This window comes from Cyclopterus lumpus, chromosome 21 (assembly GCF_009769545.1).
Source record: "Cyclopterus lumpus isolate fCycLum1 chromosome 21, fCycLum1.pri, whole genome shotgun sequence".
NCBI lineage: Eukaryota > Metazoa > Chordata > Actinopteri > Perciformes > Cyclopteridae > Cyclopterus > Cyclopterus lumpus.
In genome coordinates this window covers 4,911,459-4,931,677 of record NC_046986.1, presented here as the reverse complement: position 1 = coordinate 4,931,677, position 20,219 = coordinate 4,911,459, and the positions used below count along the sequence as shown (strand labels likewise).

General features: G+C 44.3%; 1 protein-coding gene across 5 annotated transcripts in view; it reads right to left on the bottom strand.

Moving 5' to 3' along the window:
• Positions 1–20,219, bottom strand: part of gulp1a (GULP PTB domain containing engulfment adaptor 1a) — a 52,323-nt gene that overhangs the window by 15,358 nt on the left and 16,746 nt on the right. For 3 of the 5 annotated variants that reach the window (XM_034561185.1, XM_034561180.1, XM_034561183.1), the window contains exons 2-3: positions 18,967–19,049; positions 3,738–3,819 (exon numbers count right to left, since the gene is read on the bottom strand). In XM_034561185.1, coding sequence (XP_034417076.1) covers positions 3,738–3,765 — 28 coding nt within the window. In that variant the 5' untranslated portion in view covers positions 3,766–3,819; positions 18,967–19,049. Of the gene's footprint in view, positions 1–3,737; positions 3,820–7,851; positions 7,943–18,966; positions 19,050–20,219 lie in introns of all 5 variants that reach the window. The other 2 variants (XM_034561181.1, XM_034561184.1) reach the window with 1 other exon arrangement.

Here is a 20,219-nt window from a genome sequence, read left to right as displayed (position 1 = left end):
AAAACCACGAACACACTTTTGTCCTTTATTTGACATGAAAGCAGACCTTCACCGATGCTCGTTATCACCAATTAATCTGCACAGTCACACACGTAGATGCTATGATGATGAATATAATACCCAGGCTGCTTTTGTTCTTTCTTTTTCTTTAACCCACTGCTAAACTAAAACCAAGGATTAGACTTAGACAATAGTCCTCGTGGTCAATGAGACGTGCATTCATTACGTCATCGTATCTGCTTTCCAAATCACATTACAGACCGTTATTTACGGCCAGCGCAATAATCGCAGGGAACCAGAGCATCATTTAGGCTGGTTTATTTATAGAGTCCAGCACGGTCGTGTGTGTGTGTGTGTGTGTGTGTGTGTGTGTATTCTCAACATCTCATTTGTTGTGATGATGATGTGAACATCGATCAGCTTAGCTGGGTTTTTACCGGCTGTGACTTCTTTTTGCTTCTCGTGTGTCCGCAGCTTATTCAAGAATAATTGGCCGTGTGCTGCTCGCCGTCTCTGAGCTCTGAAGCACATCCGAAAAAAAAAAGAAAAGAAGGTTCGATTCATTCTTAATGAAATCCCTTCTCGCGTCTCGCCTTCCAAAAAAAAAAATAAAGCACTTTGCATCCCTGCGCGCTTAAATGCTTTTTACCGGTCTTGCGAGAAAGACTTTAAAGCGTGTCGCTTTAAGGGCAGTTGCCATCTGGCCGCACTGTTGTGTCGTTGGTGCCGTTTACGTGATTGCGCGTTCCTCATCCGCCGGCGTAGAAACGGCAATAACTGAACGGACTCCCTCGACTCCCTTTTATTCTTTATGTTTATTGTGCTGCTGCAGACGGACTCACCGTGCACCTAAGCTCCTGCTGGGAGGGAATCTAGGACCGACCGGTGCACCGTACCTCGCCTAAAATATAATCACGGCGCACCATATGCCGTCCGCTCTTCGTGGAACGTGGATTAGTCTTCGGCTTCCATCTGTGGGCGTGACAGAGTTCTAAAATATGTATTGCTTGCAGTCAATCCGCTCGTTACCCCCGACCTCTCAATACATCACCGGGACGCTGTGACATCATCGATGCTTAAATGTTTCATGATTATTAACGGTCACGGTCTAATAGCTGCAGCTGCTCTGTAGAGTTTGTATATTGTGTGTCACCGATTGTTTTGTTTATTTATTATTTCTTTTTCATTATTCAAGAAATGCATTGGAGATAAATAACAAAAATGGAATTTGACGTATAATGCTAATAAATCCACAATAACATAGCTAAAAAAAAGAAATGACGGAGGTGATTCTCTACTCATATCAAACATTGTATTATTGGTATACATATTGTTAAATTGAACCGCCCTTCTTCTAAAATAAATTATTGTCGGCCTTTTTCTCTGCATATGAGCATATACACGATTAGCCCTAATTGCCACACACACTCACGGTGAAATTATCAGAGAGTTTGTGGGAAATGAAGCGCATTCATGTGATCACTTCATATTAAATCCCAATTATTATAATTATATATATATATAAATATAATGCTTCTGCTGGTCAGGACCTGTAGCTCGCTCACCGTCGTTCTCCTGGGTACCAACTAGAGCTGCCACAAATGCATCCTAATACTTGTTATGATTCCTCCTCCATGGAGCTTACAATGTGCCCGTTTATATACGTGAGGCTAGACCACCGACAGGACCTCAAACTACCGCCTCCGAAGGGACCGAGCAGTCAAATCAAAGGCCTCGTTAAAGAAAAACGGAGCGTTACAAAAAACCTCCACGAAGGTGGGATTTATTCAGGGTGCTCGTATCCGAGTGTCTTCATTTGCTAAACCGAACGTGAATAATACTGTCCGGGGGACTCGGATCCAACTATTCAGTGCAAGTCACGTCCGGGATCAACGGGGCAACAAACAACAGGAGATAAAAAAAATGATCAAGACTTCCCCCTCGGTTGGCATTACCTGCAAGACGTGATCAAGTCCACAAAGCAGAGCCAGAACACGGAGATAAAGGATAAGGAATCAGTGGAAATGATGATGGAAGGGAGCCATCAGCATCAGCAACACGGGGCAATTATCCTCTTTGAGAAGTAATAAAGGTTCAGCAGAGTCTGGATACGTTGACGCTAAACCGCTGACGAAGGGAACCTTCAATCAGCCCACGGTGCGAGGTGGCCACATCCAAGGATATTTCCCACTGGTCCAATTTGTGGGGTAAAAACTGTCTTCGAAAGGTGTCAACTCCTTACCTGATCCCAATCTAAATCTACTCTAATGTGAAGTCCTGCCCCAGAGGAGCAATCATCGTGCCGTGCGTTCTGCTTATCTTCCTCGACATGGAAAATCTGTTACGGGGAACGGTTCAAGACGCCAGCTAATTCAAACTCTAATTCAGACCTCATTCGAAGTGACGTTCAGGAACATCCACTTTTTGTTTTTGCAACAAGGGGACCTGGAAAGCCGAGGTCCATTGAGCGTCCATTAACTACTGTATATACCGCACTGACACGTCAATGCTATTCTGTGGTTCACACTTTCAAATAAATAAAAAATTTAAAAAAGCGCTCCATCTTGTCTGGGAGGGAACGATCTGTTGGTGGACCTCTTGGCACCAGAAATGAAATCCAGAGAGACGCCTCAAGGGTCCGGCATCCGTTGGCGTTTGGATATCCCGGAGCACGCTGGAGGTCAGGACGCGATCGACCTGCTCTTGGGTGGAAAAGACTTTTAACGGCAGGTGTGTCGTCGCCGTTGGAAAGAGTCCGGGAGAATTTATTGAGGGGAGCTGTTTTACCGTCTGTTGAACTGTCCTTCTGGTTTTTTTTGCAGGGGCCTTCGCCATCTGCCTGCTACCAAAGCCATTGCTAAGGTTGCGCCTCAGTTACATTCTTGTGATTAGCTTATCCCAAATCCCCCCCACAGTGTGAGTCCAGGTATCAGCTGAAATGCACAGAAATTTAACCCTCGTTAAAATGTGAGGAATGGAGCCATTCCCATCATAGGCAATCAAAGGGAAGCGTAATGTGAGGGCAGAAGGGACTCTGTGCCACGCCTAGACACCATGAAATGGAGAGCCTAATAGGAAACGGTGAATCATAACAGCCAGACATCATTAGAAGCCCGATGCACCACCTGGGGCCCGGGACCACTTTTTTTCCCCGACACCGTCCGAAGGCTCCTCCAGTCTCGGTTGATTCACACCGGAGGGAGCGCAGCAGATGGTTGGCAAACGCTTCAAGCTGTTACCCCCCAAAATAATCCTCCCCTCTGCATTTGGGCAGGGTCACCCCTGAAGACGCTGCGCAGCCACCTTAAACTTTGCTTTTAGATGGTTTTGTATTCCTGCCTGCATTGACAGTTGGGTTAGTTTTATGGAAATGAGCGTTGTTGTTGTTGTTGTTGTTGTTGTTCGGGCCGTGTCATTGCAACCGGCGTCGGTACAAACAGCCTTTGGCGTGATTTTTATTCATCTGTCCGATTAAACCGTTCCATGAGGCCAGAGTTACAAACATCACAGAGTTTTGTAGTTTATGGTCCGATTCACACTCCTTGCTTGCAACGCTTCAAAGTGTCACTCAAAACATGCGTGACATTTGAATGGACCGCCTCTTGCGTTGTTGCAACTAACAAACCAGGTTGCGTGACAAAGAGGGATCTGTGCCCGTCCACACAGCAGTGCCCCCCCCCCCCCCCTCCCCCCCTCCCCCCCTCTGTCAATCATCTCACAGAGTTATTTCTGCTCACCTTTTTTCCTGTTGAAGGCGCGGTTCATAGTGGAAAAATGTGCGTCTCCGAGGTCCCTCCGGAGCGTCTGCCTATATTACACCTGGAAAAGCAGCGGGGAGAAGGGGGAGTTAAAAAAAAAAAAACCTCTTTGACCTCAAACTTCCTCTCAAATGGCAGAAAGAGGAAGAAGAAGAAGAAGAAAAAACATACAGTTGTGTTTTTGTTTTTTTTCCTGCAAAAAACAATACCCCCCCCCCCCCCTCCTCCCCCCTCTGAGAGTGAGGCAATGTGGAGCTGTCAGAATGTGTTTCCATTAAACTCGCGGACCATCTGCATTACAGTTGTTGTTGTTGTTGTTTACCACCGGGCCGGGCCTGTCGTTCTAAAATGTAACACTATTTGCTGTGATGCCCTGCCACATTATTCTCTAATGTTTACCACAGAACCGAGGCAGGATGCTGCAAGGTCACCTGTATCGCCAATAAGACCGTGAAGACCACTTGAGACGACCTTGAGTGTTTCCTTGTTTACTTCTCTCTTACAACATATGGTTGTCATAGCAACCGCCCTTATGGATGCACAGCTATTCACCGCGATTGTGTGTCGTTGATTTTAATGGAGAAAGCCTTTCCGTTGCCCTTTCACATCGAACGGGAACAGAGTCCTACATTTCTTGCTAATGTGCATTAAATAAGGGCCGCTGGTTATTGGAAAAACGTGACATTTGTGAAAAAAGGCCACCTCTATACAACCACAACAAACAAACGTGCCGGTTGTGGTTGTATAGAGGTTGTATAGAAGGATGCATAGGGTGTGAGGACGTCAAGACGGGTCCGGATGGGTTGATGACATCACCGCAGACTCCTCCCACTGAGGACCGGCCGCCCCCTCGTTTCTCTCTGAACCACTGGTCACGGGTTACATTACATTTACAAAACGGGGGAGCCGTGTCTTTTACAGAATGCAAACTGCAACGCCTCCACAGATAGCATCGCTAAAAAATACAAAAAAAAGCTCTGAGGCCTTCACATCGATTCCCCAGCGGGGGTTCGGTAGTCCAGAGTGGCTGCAAGGACACGACGTCCAGGACTCGGAGGCTGTCAGCCGGGCTCCACAATCAATATTCTTTACTCTTTTGCCATGAGTGCTGCCACGAAACAGCTATCAATCTTGGCGAATAAATCAAGGTGCGCCCGGGCAATTTAGAAAATGAATTGAATTCTTACATATTTGATATTTTTTACATGTATCAAGGGAAGCCAACAACTCATCGTCTTGTAGCCACGACAAACTGTAATAGAGCTCTCCGTGAACATCTGAGAAGATTTAATGGATCCCCCCCCCCCCCCCAAAAAAAAGTATTTATTTACACTAACGATATACCAACTGTACGCCATCCTTTAATCTAAATTTGAAAAACAAAAGCCGCAGAGAGGGAGATTACTTATGCATGCCAGTGTTAATGATCTCATATTTTAATGTAAAAAATACGAGACAAACACGAGAGCACCAACCATCTGGAATGTGGTCTCATTTGGTGCATCTGAATTTTACCAATGTGAGAAATATTTCTATATATTTCTCGATGGTTGGTGCTCTCACAATGAATCTCGGCTCGTTGCATCACCTGCCACTGCGACACACACACACACACACACACAGGAAGTGTACGCCGCATAGTGCCTTTTATGCTGCATGCACACCAATTATGAGTGTGACATAAATGGCGCCATTCACAGTTGTTATATATATATATAAAAAAAAAAAAAAAGGCATTACCGAAACAAAAGTCCTCGGGGCTGAGAAACGAGGTAAAAACAAACAAACAGCCGATTGTGAAAAACGAATCGATCTCCGTAACAATGGAGGTTAATGGGTCATTAGCTTTGACTGGAGAGCAGCGAGGAGCCGCTGCAGCATGATGGAGCGATGCTATTGAGTCAAATCTTCTCCTGTATAGTCTTACTGCAAGGGGGGGGGGGGGGAGGAATCAAGTCAAAAGACTTGATTTTGCATAAAACCGGCTGATGAAAAGGAAAAACAGTGAGCCCGCAGACAGTAAACAACAACAACACACGGCGTGTCATTGAGGGAAATGTAGTTCTCGGATAGGAATGCAATGTATGTGGGTTTCTCACAGTAAGGGGATATTTTACTGCAACGGAGGCCCCGGAAAAGGGCTGGAGGAAAGTTAAACGGAACAAGCTTCAGGGTGGGGACGGGGACATTCCTCAGTGGAGCAGAAAACAGAAGATCTTTTTTTTTCTTTCTTTCTGCTGAAGAAGACCGACTTGTGTTTAACGGGTCTCACATGTTGCCGTTGACCAGCTGTAAGTTTACATCCCACCACAAAACAGGGAGGGCGGACTCTCAAGATTTGCGCCAACCAAACTGCTCAAAGCAAGCGAGATATTATTGGAGTTAAAAAGATGGGACTGTCTTAAAAGTTGTATTATTTTTATAAAAAGCTAGCGTGAGAGAGACATCGGTGTGAATCTTTTGGGGGCAGGAAGTATTAAGATTGTCTCTCTTCATGGTGCAGAGGTATGGTACCCTTGGGAATGTTGCAAAAAAGCTATATATATATATATATATATATATATATATATATAAATAAAAGTTAACTAACTCCCACTGGAGATGGCATTCTTGGAGTTAATTGGTTAGCGATAAACAAAGGTTCTGGTTTTCTATATCTGACCGCTCTTGTTTTTGGTAGACGTGCCTGGCAGAGGGACGGAGCTCGGCTACCTTTGACACCTGACTGTGATGTCACTCATTTTGATTGGCAGCTGGCAGTGTTTCAGCCTGTTGTAATAGCTTCCTGTCTGGTGAATCAACAGCACCCCCTTGGGAGAAATGTCGACCCCAAGGCACACACACACACACACACACACACACACACACCTATCACTGAGCTGCAAACTCCCTCAGTCTCCCTTCGATGTTTGCCAGCTGCAGTGGAAGCACCAGGTTGGGTCAAGGCTCAACTCTCCTCCAGAAGAGTGTGTTCCTAGGAGCAGACATGTTGTGGTTCTGAGCCTCATGAGAAGTGGGCTCACGGTCTCCTGGCGGTCCGAACGGAGTCCAGACCCCGAGCGTCAGATCGCGCTACGTTCTTCCCGATTGTTTTCCGACGTTAAATCAAACGGGCACGCAAACCATGAATGAAATGGCATTTAAAAAACCACAGAAAGCGTTCAACGAAAGGCTCAAGACCGAACCAGAACGTGAGAGAGACGCTTTTTAATATATGAACGTTTTAACGTGTAACATTTAGTTTTTACGAGCCCTTTCAAAAACACACAATACGTGGTCCAAAAATGTGTTTCTGAACCTTTTTGTTAAAAGAAAAAAGCACAGCAGGAAGCATAAGCAAACACTAAACATTCTTGGCATATCGTCCTCCAAACGGCAAAGCAAAAGCCATGTCGAACCGTTCACCTTCGGTGACTCAAATGTTTGGAATTTAGCTTCGGAGAGTCTCTTTCTGGGAATGAGGGTGACCTACTTTGACCCCGTGGAGTCCTCTCTCTCCCTCTCTCTCTCTCTCTCTCAAGCCCGGACAGCAAATGAAAACGACTCCAAAGAGGGTTTGAGTAAAGTTCATGTTTAAGAAGGTTTCTAAAAAATAAAAGTATAGAATAAAAAGACAGAAAGAAAGCAAAGTTAACGTCCCCTTCTGAAATGCCTCTCAGCCGGTCACTAATCTGACCCATATGGGGGTGGAGGGGGGGGGGAAGGGAGCAAGCTCTTGACATGGGCTAGAAGCAGAGCGTGCACTGTGGCCCCAACATAAAGCCTCGGGAAAGCAAATCAACAAAGACCCTTTGTTTTCTTCACTTTACTCTACGCTCTGGAATCTTTGCACACTAGACATCGCAACTCCCAATCTGTTGGTGAATTTAGTCCCAGAGTCCCTCAGTGGAATCACCCCGCGGTGTCTTGGTGTCTAATCTAAAAGCCAGGCTCAGTTTCTCTGGAAGCCCCGGCGCTTCGACTCCCTCGGATCAAATGCAGCGCCCTCGCATACTTTATCACACAGGAAGAAAGAGAAAAAATGGAGAAAGATCTATGGAGAGAAACATGCAAACAACAACAGAGCTGAGATATAAAAAAAAAAGCGACTTACTTGTCTTCAAACTGGGGAGGAATAGTGCGGAGGAAGTTTCAGCCGATGTTAATAGTTTTCAGCTGTGGGCCAGATGTTGGTACACGAACGACTGCAGCAAGGAGAATCGATGGGGTTTGCAAACTCAACAAGAAGCTTTTTTTTTTTTTTTGCCTAGACACATGATACTTGACATTCAAACCCGACTTCCTCCGCCCACAGTTCATCCCAAAAGGAATCGTTTGGAGGTTTTTGTATGTATGACAAAAAAAAAGGGGGGGTAAAAAAAGAAAAGAGACCCCTTTCCACGGGAACTGTTCCACCTAGGTGCACCGCGGCATCGCGGAGAAGACCTATGAAAGCCAGCATGCGAGTGATTCACCGTCCCACTATGTGACCCCTGGCAACCGGCCTCAGGTCAACATCGTGACATCGATCGAACCGGCGAAACATTATGGAGTAACAAGTCAAAACACTTCTCCGTCAAAAAGCCTTAAAAGCCCCTCAGTGGGATTATGTCAAAGTAATGACACCCTTTCCTTTTCAAGCCGCGCTCCAGAAACATTCAGCGATCAAAAAGTGCTTCTAAAATGGTGGTGAACCACTTGATGGTCCTCATTTCGTCACATAAGAGATCACCTGTCCGGGGAAACCATCAAAGTGAAGACCGGGGTGGGGTGGGGGGGGTGGGTTTTTAAAGGAAAGCCCAATTACTCTGCTTATTAAGAACACGTTTTTCGTTCTTCATCTCCACATCTAAAAGACTAATTTCCTCTCTAATGGAAGCTCTTCTCCCAATTGACTTCGGTAAGAGTTTGATTGACAGATAGTTTAACCAATCTGCCTGCCACTTGCTTTTAGAGAGCCTGCCTGCTTCACGCACGGTCCATGTGTAACAAACCATCTGGCCGGTCAGGTTGGTTTCCAAGGGAACGGTCCGTATGACACATTGTATATAAGATTTAAGAAGTGGACGTAGTCACCGTGACTTAACCCATCGGTTTGTGGACTGTGGGTTTTGAAGCCTACATTTAGGTACCTTGGTTTTTGACCGTCGGCATTTGTTTTGGTTTTTTTAAACCAAAAGTGATACGGGTCGGTGGAGTACAACCAAAACGCTGAATAATGCATTTTTTAGGTGACCAAAAAGGCTGCAGTTAACTTTCAAGAAAAACACACTGTGAAAGGGTCAAAGTTCAAGGGAAAACACACGCACACACACACACACATACACACACACACACCTCCCAGACCATAAGACACGTAATATCTTCTAAAAGTACGTGAGGGCTATTTAACTGACATGTCATAGAACAAAACATCTGTTAAGCTTGTGTTAACCAGAGACCTTATTTCAGGCATCTAACCAACAAACAAAAAAACACTCAAAGTCTGAGTTTCTGACCACTTTTGAAAGAGTCAAATAAGAATGACAACAAAGACGGACACGACAGAAGAAACACATTTATGGTAACGGTGAAAAGGATGAAAAGGAGGTTACTAGACTACAATACACAGACGTGTCTTCATAAGAATGTTGGAGATGCCCAGCTCTAGCGAAAGAGGAATTTTAACTATTGGCCTTAAGCTGGTTCCACAAACAATGGAGACATTCATCCAGATATGACGACCCATATTAATTCACGACCGCGTTAGCGTTGACGTGAAGACGTGAGTGACGAGACGACTTCAAAGAGCTGCTGTCAAACTCTGTTGTGCGTTGGGCGTGTTGCACCTCTGGCTTCAGAGTCCCTCTGTTTGGGAAATAATCTGCATTTCTTTAAATAAGACAAAGACGGTGACAAACACTTGCAAGGGCAATTTACAACGGTTGTACAATTGAGTGGGAGACGTTTATTGTTCTTGGAATGGTTTCTAGTTGTGGAGATTCAGCTTGATGTGGGCCTTGGGTGGTGTGGTGGTGGGGTGTTGTTGCTGGCCAGCAGACCTTTGGTTTCTGCCTGAGAGAGTATTTAAAACTGGGAGGGTCACAGGATTGGGGCTGTTCTGTTCACTTTAATTCTTTTCACGGTATCGTTCCATGTTTGCGTCTTGTATTAACAGCTGGTGTGGGGTAAGGGAAGTGGCTGTTCCAGACCCTTTCCGGGAAAGTGGGGCCCTTGATGCTGCACAGATGAAACTAAGGACGAAGGGGAAAGTAAAAGGGGAAAAAAACGCTGCATTGTAAACACGAAGCGAAGACTTTGAGAGCTATGATTGATATCCATCACACTTTTTGTTCCCTAATTCGTCTTTGCAGAGGGTCTGAATGTGTGGTTCCCTCTATTACACTGCATGGAGCGCGACAGACAACAACTCAAACGCATCTAGGTCAACAGTCAAAAACAATACCAATGAGTCATCATTTCAGACTTTGTTTGGTAACTAGGCTACGGATTCATACTTTCTTTTTTTTTCCTTTCTCCATATTTCATGTTCAGCGACAACATCTATCCAGTCGGACTCAATGAAAGATAATCGCGCAGAAGATTTCAACTGCTTTCATCTTTGCGACCGACTACTTGAGACACTAATGTTTACCGTCCTTGTGATTCAACACATTCGCACGAGTCCAATTATTTCAGTCCCCGCTCGGATGGCGTGGGAGCAGGGACTGGGTGGAGAAGCGTGGATGTGCATCTCAAAGAGAAGCATCTCAGAGGATTTTCATTGATGCCGTTGTCGTTGCAGTTTTCGATGACGTGGATCGGGAACGTCACCCGACCCCACATTTACTCCCCGAAACCCTCCGATGACTACAGCCGAGAGTGAATGCAATCGCTTCCATCCGCTGCTGACGCGCACTGGACAACCTCGACTGCATTAGCAGCTCAAGCAAATGTTTAGTGGAATTTACTTACATCGAAAACCTTGCCCTCGATTCGAAAGCCTTTACGAAGCACGTAGGAAACCCATTTACATTCATGGGTACGCTGTATTTCATTTGAATGTTGTGATCTGCCAATAACATGCCATTAGCAGTTCTCCTTTTTCTTCTTTTAGTTTGCAATCTGCTTTTGTGCCTAGACTTCAAGAGCAAGGCCCCGTTCCATTCATCAATGTCAATACAGAATATGTAATGCAATAAAGGGTCAAATCAGTTGGACGCCCATAGCTATTGTGGACTTTTTTTAATATAGATGGGAGGAAGCTGGCTACTTTATACCCTACATGCCTGCTCCTGTTTACGGGTCAAAATAAAATGTCACCTGGGGAGCACTCCTTAGCCTGAACTCTTGACGCTACGCTGTACGTGTTCACAGTTTGTGTTCTCATTGTGAACGATGTATGAAGTCGTTAGTTGTTGGAAGGCAAAGTGCATTGACATTCATTTAAATGAAGGAACATGTCACACTGAAATCAATTTTCCTTCAAACTGTCCGACTGGAAACCTCAATAGGTCATGAACTGGCCTTTTTTGCTGAATCTACACCGGGAGGCTAATTAAAAGAGAACGAGCCTTGCGATATCACAAGGTACGGGGGTGGGAAGCAGAAAGGTTCTCCGGCTAATGTTCACCTTGTCACCGCGGAGCTGCACACTTTCTCTGCAGACAGCTCAAAAGGTCATGTTATGTCTGCTGTGGAATGAATATATTAACTTCTATTTTTTTGTGTTTCAATTGAACTGTTTCTGCAATTCACCTTTTATCTCCGTCCACCAGGAATCTGGAGAAAACTAATTACACTCCTCAGTGAAATCAGGCACAAAAAGGCTCAACAGTACTACATTTCTCAATTCTGATGTATTGGTATTCATTTTTTCTCCAAGCTCTATTCTATGTCATTAGCCATGGAGATGTGAAACCTGTTGCATATATCTGGTGAACAGTAGTTTCAGGAAGATGAATGTCCTTTTTTCTCTCCTTTCCTTCCTCTTTTTAACCATTGGTTGGAGTGACTCAACACTTTAAACAGTTAATGTTGCAATAAACTTTTTTTAGCTCAACAAAATGTAAACGGCAAACGGTTCTTGTACTCTAATTGGGACAATAATTTACTAAATGCAGATCATGCTGTATTGAAGTAGACGATCGGGACCATAAACTCATGAGTTTATGGTCCCGATTGGTGCGGAGGTAATGAATCATATGACATTCATATAGACTTCTATGCAATCCGACAGTCGCCCTTTGAAGGCCATTAAAAAGAACTCAAGACACTCCCACACTGGCTTCACCTGTCAGACATGGAGTTGAGGAGTGTTTGATAAACACTGTACACTGCCTGCTCAGCACCAACCAGCACAGAGAAAAAAGTTAGTGGTGCATTCAGCAGTTAAAGGGCCACATTACAGTCAGACTAAAACAGAGCTGTCAGCAGCTGTACGTTGTAACTCAACTGACTGGAAATTATGGGGCCGAAATAATTCAATTCAGTATATTTTGTATAGCCCAATATCACAAATGACAAATTTGCCTCAGAGGGCTTTACAATCTGTACACATACGATGAAATACTTATTAGCTCCATAGATATGAGATTTCCACCAAATATGTCTTTGCACTATTCCAAGGCGAGTGATTTAGTGAAGTAAAACAATACAAGCGGTCCAATCTTTTCTTACTGTAAAGTTAACCACAGCCCTGGAAAATACTTCAGCAGCGTCCAGGTTTCCTTTGGCATTCATTAGGAACATTTCCTACAAGGACAAAGGCAAACACAGAAAACCAATTTGGAAGGGTTTATTTTGAATTTCAATCCACCAAAGACAGTGAGGTCACTTGAGTTTATAAAACAATGTTCCTCAAACAATGTTTCTAAAACAAGATTGAGAGACAATTATGGATATAACGTTCCTAGCGTGAAGAAAACACTCCGAGAACATTGTGGATATAATGTTTCGAGAATGTCAGGACACTATGTTTTAACAATGTTCCTGAAAACGTCAGGATGAGAGTAGATATGAGAACAGAAGGTTTGAGAATGTTCAGAAAACTATGTTCCAAGAGCATTCGGGATACAATGCTGCGAGGAAGTGAGGAAAATCATTTTTCGGGGGAACATTCTAAAAATACAAAATTCCCGAGAACGTCCCCAAAGACCATGTTGCAAAATTGTTAGGAATATGAAGTTCTTTCTTTCTTTGATTTCTCCAGTGCATTCAACACCATCCAACCACTGCTGCTGAGTGGGTGGTGGGGGGGGAGAGACATGTCCACCGTCTCCTGGATCACTGGCTACCTGACACAGCGTGTCCGACCGGACAATATTCTGATACGGAGGTCAGTGGTTCTGGAGCCCCACAGGGAACTGTTCTGTCTCCCTTACTGTTCACTCTGTAACCCACTGACTTCCAGTACAACTCGGGGTCATGCCGTCTGCAGAAGTTCTCTGATGACTCTGCAGTAGGGTGTATTAAAGATGGACGGGAGGAGGAGTACAGGGGCAGTAGTGGATGACTTTGTGGAGCGGGCCGGTAGAAATCAGCTGCTTCTGAACATGGCCAAAACCAGAGAGATGGTGGACTTCAGGAGGAAGATGGCTAACAGTTCTGCGAGAGGATGTGGATATCTGGTACATCTGGTTACATCTGGTAATGTGCAGCCTAACCCTGGCCCTGAGCTGCAGTGTATTCAGACGCCAGCTGACTTCATATCCTTGCCCGGTCTACATATTATTCATTTAAATGTGCGAAGCTTGTTACCAAAAAAACCGGATATGATTAGAATATGTGTCAAATCAATAGATGCTGACATCATTGTCATATCAGAATCTCGGCTGACAAAATCAGTTATTGATGATGACATTAACATGGATGGTTACAATGTGTATCGTGCTGGCAAAGAAAGGTGGCGGAGTCAAGTCGGTTCCGTCTAAATCGATTTGAGAATTTCTGGCAGTGGATGTTTAAATTGCTAAGGGCCTATAACACCGTTGTTGGGTGTTATCGGCCTCCATCCGCTTCAAACGAGGCATTACAGTCACCGACACCTTCTATCCAGACTAAATGATGGTGACATTGTTTTAGTTGGAGATCTTAACTGGGACGGGCTTAAGCCTGTGTCTAAGGATTTTAAATCTGTTTGTGATTCTGTCAATCTTACCCGGTTAATAAATTCACCAACCGGATTTTAACCGGATAGAGCAAATCCCTGATGTGGAAACAGCCTGGTCTTTCTTTAATGATGGTTTTACACAAATCATAAAACCCCCCCCCCCCCCCCCCTTTCAGGAGATACAGAGTACAGACGTGATAATCCCTGGTTCTCCTCTGATCTAGCAGACAGTATTCATGAGCGAAACCTGGCTAACAGGTTCTGCCTTTGACTTGCTTGTGTTTAGGCAACTAAGAAACAAATCTGAATACTATTTGTCTGCTACTGCTGAAAATGTAAATGATCCGAGGAGATTTTGGAAAACTATAAAATCCCATCTCTCTGTGAGCAAGATCTGTCACTGTTCATGACAAAATGGAGATACTGAATTGTTTGAACAAACACTTGAACAAACACTGGCTCTCTGTTTGACTCTTGCTGTCCAAGGTCTGTGAAACCTTCTACTGGCGTTCCAATTTATACTGGCCAGCCTTTTAATTTTACCCCATTTCCTGTGCAGGAAGTTCATAAAGCCCTAAAAAGCCTAGATCATAGGAAACCTTCAGGGCCTGACTGTATAGACCCTTACTTTGGGAAAATGGCTGCTGATTTATTTCCAGAGCCACTTGCATATCTTTTTAATCTGACAGTGAAAAATAATGAAATACCAATTAAATGGAAATCCGCCACTGTTTAAAGGTGGTGACCCGGCTATTTTAAATAACTATAGGCCAATATCTAATTTATCTGTACTTTAAAATTCTTGTAGTTCTTCTGAGCAAACCACTTAAGGAGTTCTTATACACCAATGCCATTTTATCAACCTATCAGTCAGGCTTTAGGAAAAAACAGCACTACTACAGCTGCACTGAAAGCGGTAAATGACATTTCTGTTGCTCTTGGCAAGAAGCAACATTGTGCGTCACTGTTTATTGATCTGTCTGAAGTTTGACACAGTTGACCTTGATGTTTTAAGACTGAGGCTCCTCAGTTTAGGGCTCTCGGAACAAGCGTTCGCTTGGTTCACAAGCTACCTTGAGAATAGGTCTCAGTGCATCAGATATGAGGGTCTATCCTCTGATACTAATATATCACGGAAGGTGTGCCACAAGGCTCTGTATGAGGTCCACTTGTATTTACTGTTTATATAAATAATCTGGGCCAAAATGTGGTGTACGCTGTCAACTTTATGCTGATGACACTGTGATATATTGCTGTGCGATGATGTAAAAGTATGGAAAGCGCTGGCAGTGGAGTATAAGCGGTCCGTTATGTTTTTTCATGGAATCGCAAGACCTTTTTAATGTGATAACGTAGTTACAAATCCTGAAGGATAATCTGTAATATTCTAAAGGCCAGCTGGAACTGAAAGAGAACTGAAATTGACTATCTGTCCATATTACATTAATTTGGAGAGGTTATGATAAATAACGCCTGAGTTACAAATTCTGACCTTTTTGGTCGAGATGCCTCTTTTGAGCCCATTAGATATTTTTATTTTATTTTACATTAGATGGACGGAGAGCCAAAGTCAAGGTCCAAATGGTGTACGTGTACATTGACCAGACAGACACCCGGCTTACGCCCGGCATTAACATGCATGTCTTGAGTGATCGGATCACAAATGGCCAGCTCTATTTGCAAGAGTAAATTAGCACAAACCACTTGCCGAGATTGCCTGGGGGTGCATTCGACCACTTATCTTCTTTAGTGTAAATGCTAATGCGTACTGATGCGTCCCCGACAAGGACGTAACGGTAAAATACATCATCACAACCGAGGCTCTCCTTTTGTTCCTCCCTGTTCTCACCTCCTGTGATCAAATGAAATAAGCCTGCGTCGACCGTGGTGTCTGAAAATAGCAGAGAGACATATATTACGTTGTCTACGTCGTTTTGATTTGATTTGTTCTGTGTTTTGTGAGGTCACAGAGACCTTTGACCGCCAACATCTAATCAGTTCATCCTTGAGTCCCAGTGGAAGTCCGTGCCAAATTTGCCTAAATTTGCATTACGGTGTACCTGTGTTTTTTAAGAACGGGACACCCTTGACGTCACAGTGACCTTGACCTTCAACATCTAATCAGTTCATCCTTCAGTCCGGGTGGAGGTTTGTGCCAAGATTTAAAGAAGTTCCCTTCGGTTATTCCTCGGATTCGAAAACATAATGCCCTAAAAAGGGGTCAATGCGTTGGAAATTTCTGAAGGGAGGAAAGTGTCGAGCACAATTTGAGTGAAACCAAGTTGGCAGCGGTTCAGCTGGGAGTTCACACAAGTGAAGGACATTTGCTGTATTAAGAAACGCATCCCCCCCCCCCCCCCAAACTGTCAGCCCCCGACTGGCCATCGGGACCCGGCTAGCCTGATTGGACCAGAGTGCCGGGCCGGGTGTGTAGAATGACTCGCGGTAGCTGCAGTCACTCAGAACCGTGGACCCCCGCCGGCCCTCCCAGCTCACTTTACACCCGATTGGCCCGATCCCTGCATGTCATCGACTCGTGAAACCAAAGAGACACTCGGCTGTTTTGTATGTATTCAATTCAATTCAGTTTATTTTGTATAGCCCAATATCACAAATTACAAATTTGCCTCAGAGGGCTTTACAATCTGTACACATACGACATCCCTGACCTTTGACCTCACATCGGATCAGGAAAAACTCCCCAAAAATAACCTTTGACAGGGAAAAAAAAGTATGTAGATATTATGTGTGGAAGAAAAGAAAGAAGAAAAGTAGAAACTACGATGTGTTACTACCAGTAAACAGTAAACACGGTCTAACGTTGGGCGACATGTTTAAGAAAAGTCAAAACAAATTGCTTGTGTGGTTCTCCACAAGGGGGGCGGAACAGTAGGTTTAAAGACAATTCTGTGATAATATCACACTTTTGCATTAAAACGCTTGGCGCCCAGATGTTCCCCGGTAAATGATACCCAGGTCTGACATTTTAAACAGAGACTTTGGTGCATCCTCCAGATGGGAAAAGGATCAGAGGGGTGTAAAAATATCTTTTGAATGGCTGCGTATGAAATGTGTTCATTTCATACGCGCCGTCGCTCGGCTGCTCCGATGTGTTTACCCCTCTGGGATGTCTGCGTGAGAACTGGCGGTGGGCTCCCTGGTTCTCAAGAGATTCACGGCAGTTGGAGAGCAACGGGGCTGCGATCCTACCTCCTAGTCAAGGAAACATCCCAAGGATGTATTTTTACATCGGTGTATTCCTTTATACCCAGTAGTTTTCACACTGGGTTCGTCAGAATAACCTCAAATAAAAAAAAAAAATAGTTCCCGAGGTGCAGTCTGAAGTCGTGGCATATTTGAGCTCTTCTTGACAACTTCATGAAGAACGCAGTGATGGGCGGACAGATTATTTTTGGAATGAAAACACAGACTTGTGTATGTTAAGAGGGAAGTTCATTCGTCTCCCTTCCGAAATCCCAATCGGAGGCTAAAAGGGGTACATGGCTCTTCAAAGATGAAAAGACAATGCCCCCCCCCCCCCTAGAAGAATCCAGAGTATCTGCCACCAAAAAAAAAAACCAATTAAGATGAGCACCTAAATCGAGACGGGGAAAGAAATCTACATATATGAAGAGGGGGAAAAAAAGACGAAGAGGAAATCCCATTACAATGAGACCTGTCCACTTTCAGAGCATCCCCAGTCTAATAAGGCGGAGTCTTAGGATAACCATAAAACATCTTACAATCAGCAGTTACAATAATAATACTCATACAGTCCCTTTCCTAAAACATTCTTCATAATATCCCTTATTAATTATCATATATTTCTTATGTATTCATTATTTAGCCTGGTGGATATTTAAGCTTTCACACTGGGAACCATTTAGAAAGAAACATTCGAAATGTTCTCCTCTTCATCGAGCTCTGATGTGTGGTTCTGAATTCCTTTGGGGGGGGGGGGGGGTCAGCGTATATCTGGATGAGCATCACACGGACCTGTCAAGGGCCATCATCATCATCTCGTGAATGGAGACGCCAGCAGGTGTGAGTTTAGGAGAGGGGTTAACAAAAACAACCTTTGACCACCAACATCACAGCACTACTCCCCGTGAGGTTTTGAGCCATGAATCTTTGTACGATAGCTATTAATTAAAAGACTTGTTTCTTTTTTTTAATCTAGAAATGGCCCTTCTGAAACTCTCCGTGACTCTTGAGCTGAAAGGAAGTTTCAAGGTTGTCATGGAGGTCATTTCATCACCAAATAAAACCATGTAATAAAAGTAAAAAGATAAGATCCAATAGAGTGATACAGTGCATGACGGCAGGTACCCAACGCATTTGGGTTTGGACTCCTGGAAAAAAGCTCCTTTAGCTTGATGGGACTCTCTCGTGAATCTTAAAGAATGATTTCAATGAGCCATTTAAGAGCCAGATCTACCTCATAATTTACTTGTAATCTACTCTCCGGGTTCTGCACGAGGAGGCATGCTCAGGCTTCAACATCAAATCATGGCCATAGTCATTTATGCAAGACCGTATTTAAAAAAAAAAAAAGAAGGTCCGTTCAGGTCATGTTTACTCTCTCAGAAAGAGAGAGAGAGAGAGAGAGAGAGATGGAATCTACATAATAAATAAAGACCCCCTGCTACTTTTTTTTAACATCACACTTACTTCGACACTGACATTCTCAATGCACGAAAAAACAACATCAAAGCTCCAACTTTTTGCAGCCCCCCCCACCCCCCCTCCTCTCTATTTTTCTCTGCCACTTTATCACTCTCTGTCCTTTTTTATCACTCTCTGTCCTCAGAGTGCCCCGGTGGAATAATGCCTCACACTGAAGAAGCCACACAGCACTGTGGAGTTTTGGACCTTTCACCTGATGAAAAAACACTGAAACCACCGTATTATATTTAAAAAATAAAAAAAAACGAGACTGGTGCCAATAGCTGCCTGTTGTCATAGTAACGCGCGGCCCTTTCCGTCGTACAGCTTTTTTCCAGGTGCCCGGCATTCAGAACGAAAAAAAACGCGGAAAAACCCCCCCAAAAAATCCCAGAAACAATCAGCGCTGTGCTGAGAGTGATTTAGGGCCGTGTCATAATAATAATGATATATAATGACGGGCGTGTGTCTTACTGTCACTGCAGACTGTTGCTGTTGGGTCTCTGTTGTGCTTTACTCATCGACAGGCTGGTGGGAGCTCATCAGTGCTGCGTCTCCTGTGGGCGGGGAACAAAAAGACAAGCAAGAATCAAGACTTTGAATACGAGCAAAACGGTAGGATTTTACAACAACACATGTATTTTTTGTACAGCTTTTCACGACTATAACTCAAAAAGTTTGAGGCGGAATGAAAAATGTGTTTTTACTCAAGTTGTCCATTACTATAAACCATTCCTACTCATGTGGAGCTATTGGATTTTAGAGCACGGCGTCAGCGACGGAGATTTGCGAGCCGTCGGCGAATATTAATAGTTTAAAGAAAGCAAACAAACACGCTGATCAATCACTCTACAAAAAAAAAAAAAAGAAGAAAAGAAATCAATGAAATGCTTCTCTGGCGTATTTGAAATGAAAAACCGTACGACAGCTTGAGTGCTTGAGCTCCTTTTTCTTTATTTAGGCTGAAGTGTCACGTTTATTAACCCCACGGGACTCTTGGTTTAACTTTTTTTTTTAGAATTGAGAAAAAGTTCATTAAAGTTCTTTTTTTTAAACGGATGAAAGTGGTCGTTGTGTCATAAAGTTATGCGTCGCCTTGTAGAATTGAGAAGTTGATGAAGTTTATCGTGATCAATTTCCATTATTGGGATAATACGTGAATATTGTCAGGAGTGACTTCAAAGTGGCGTATGGGGGTTGCCGTTTGTAAAGTGGCGTATGGGGCGTTGCTGGTTGCCGTGGCGTATGGGGCGTTGCCGGTTGCCGTTTGTAAAGTGGCGTATGGGGCGTTGCCGGTTGCCGTTTGTAAAGTGGCGTATGGGGCGTTGCCGGTTGCCGTTTGTAAAGTGGCGTATGGGGCGTTGCCGGTTGCCGTTTGTAAAGTGGCGTATGGGGCGCTGCCGGTTGCCGTTTGTAAAGTGGCGTATGGGGCGTTGCCGGTTGCCGTTTGTAAAGTGGCGTATGGGGCGTTGCCGGTTGCCGTTTCTAAAGTGGCGTATGGGGCGTTGCAGGTTGCCGTTTGTAAAGTGGCGTATGGGGCGTTGCCGGTTGCCGTTTGTAAAGTGGCGTATGGGGCGTTGCCGGTTGCCGTTTGTAAAGTGGCGTATGGGGCGTTGCCGGTTGCCGTTTGTAAAGTGGCGTATGGGGCGCTGCCGGTTGCCGTTTGTAAAGTGGCGTATGGGGCGTTGCCGGTTGCCGTTTGTAAAGTGGCGTATGGGGCGTTGCCG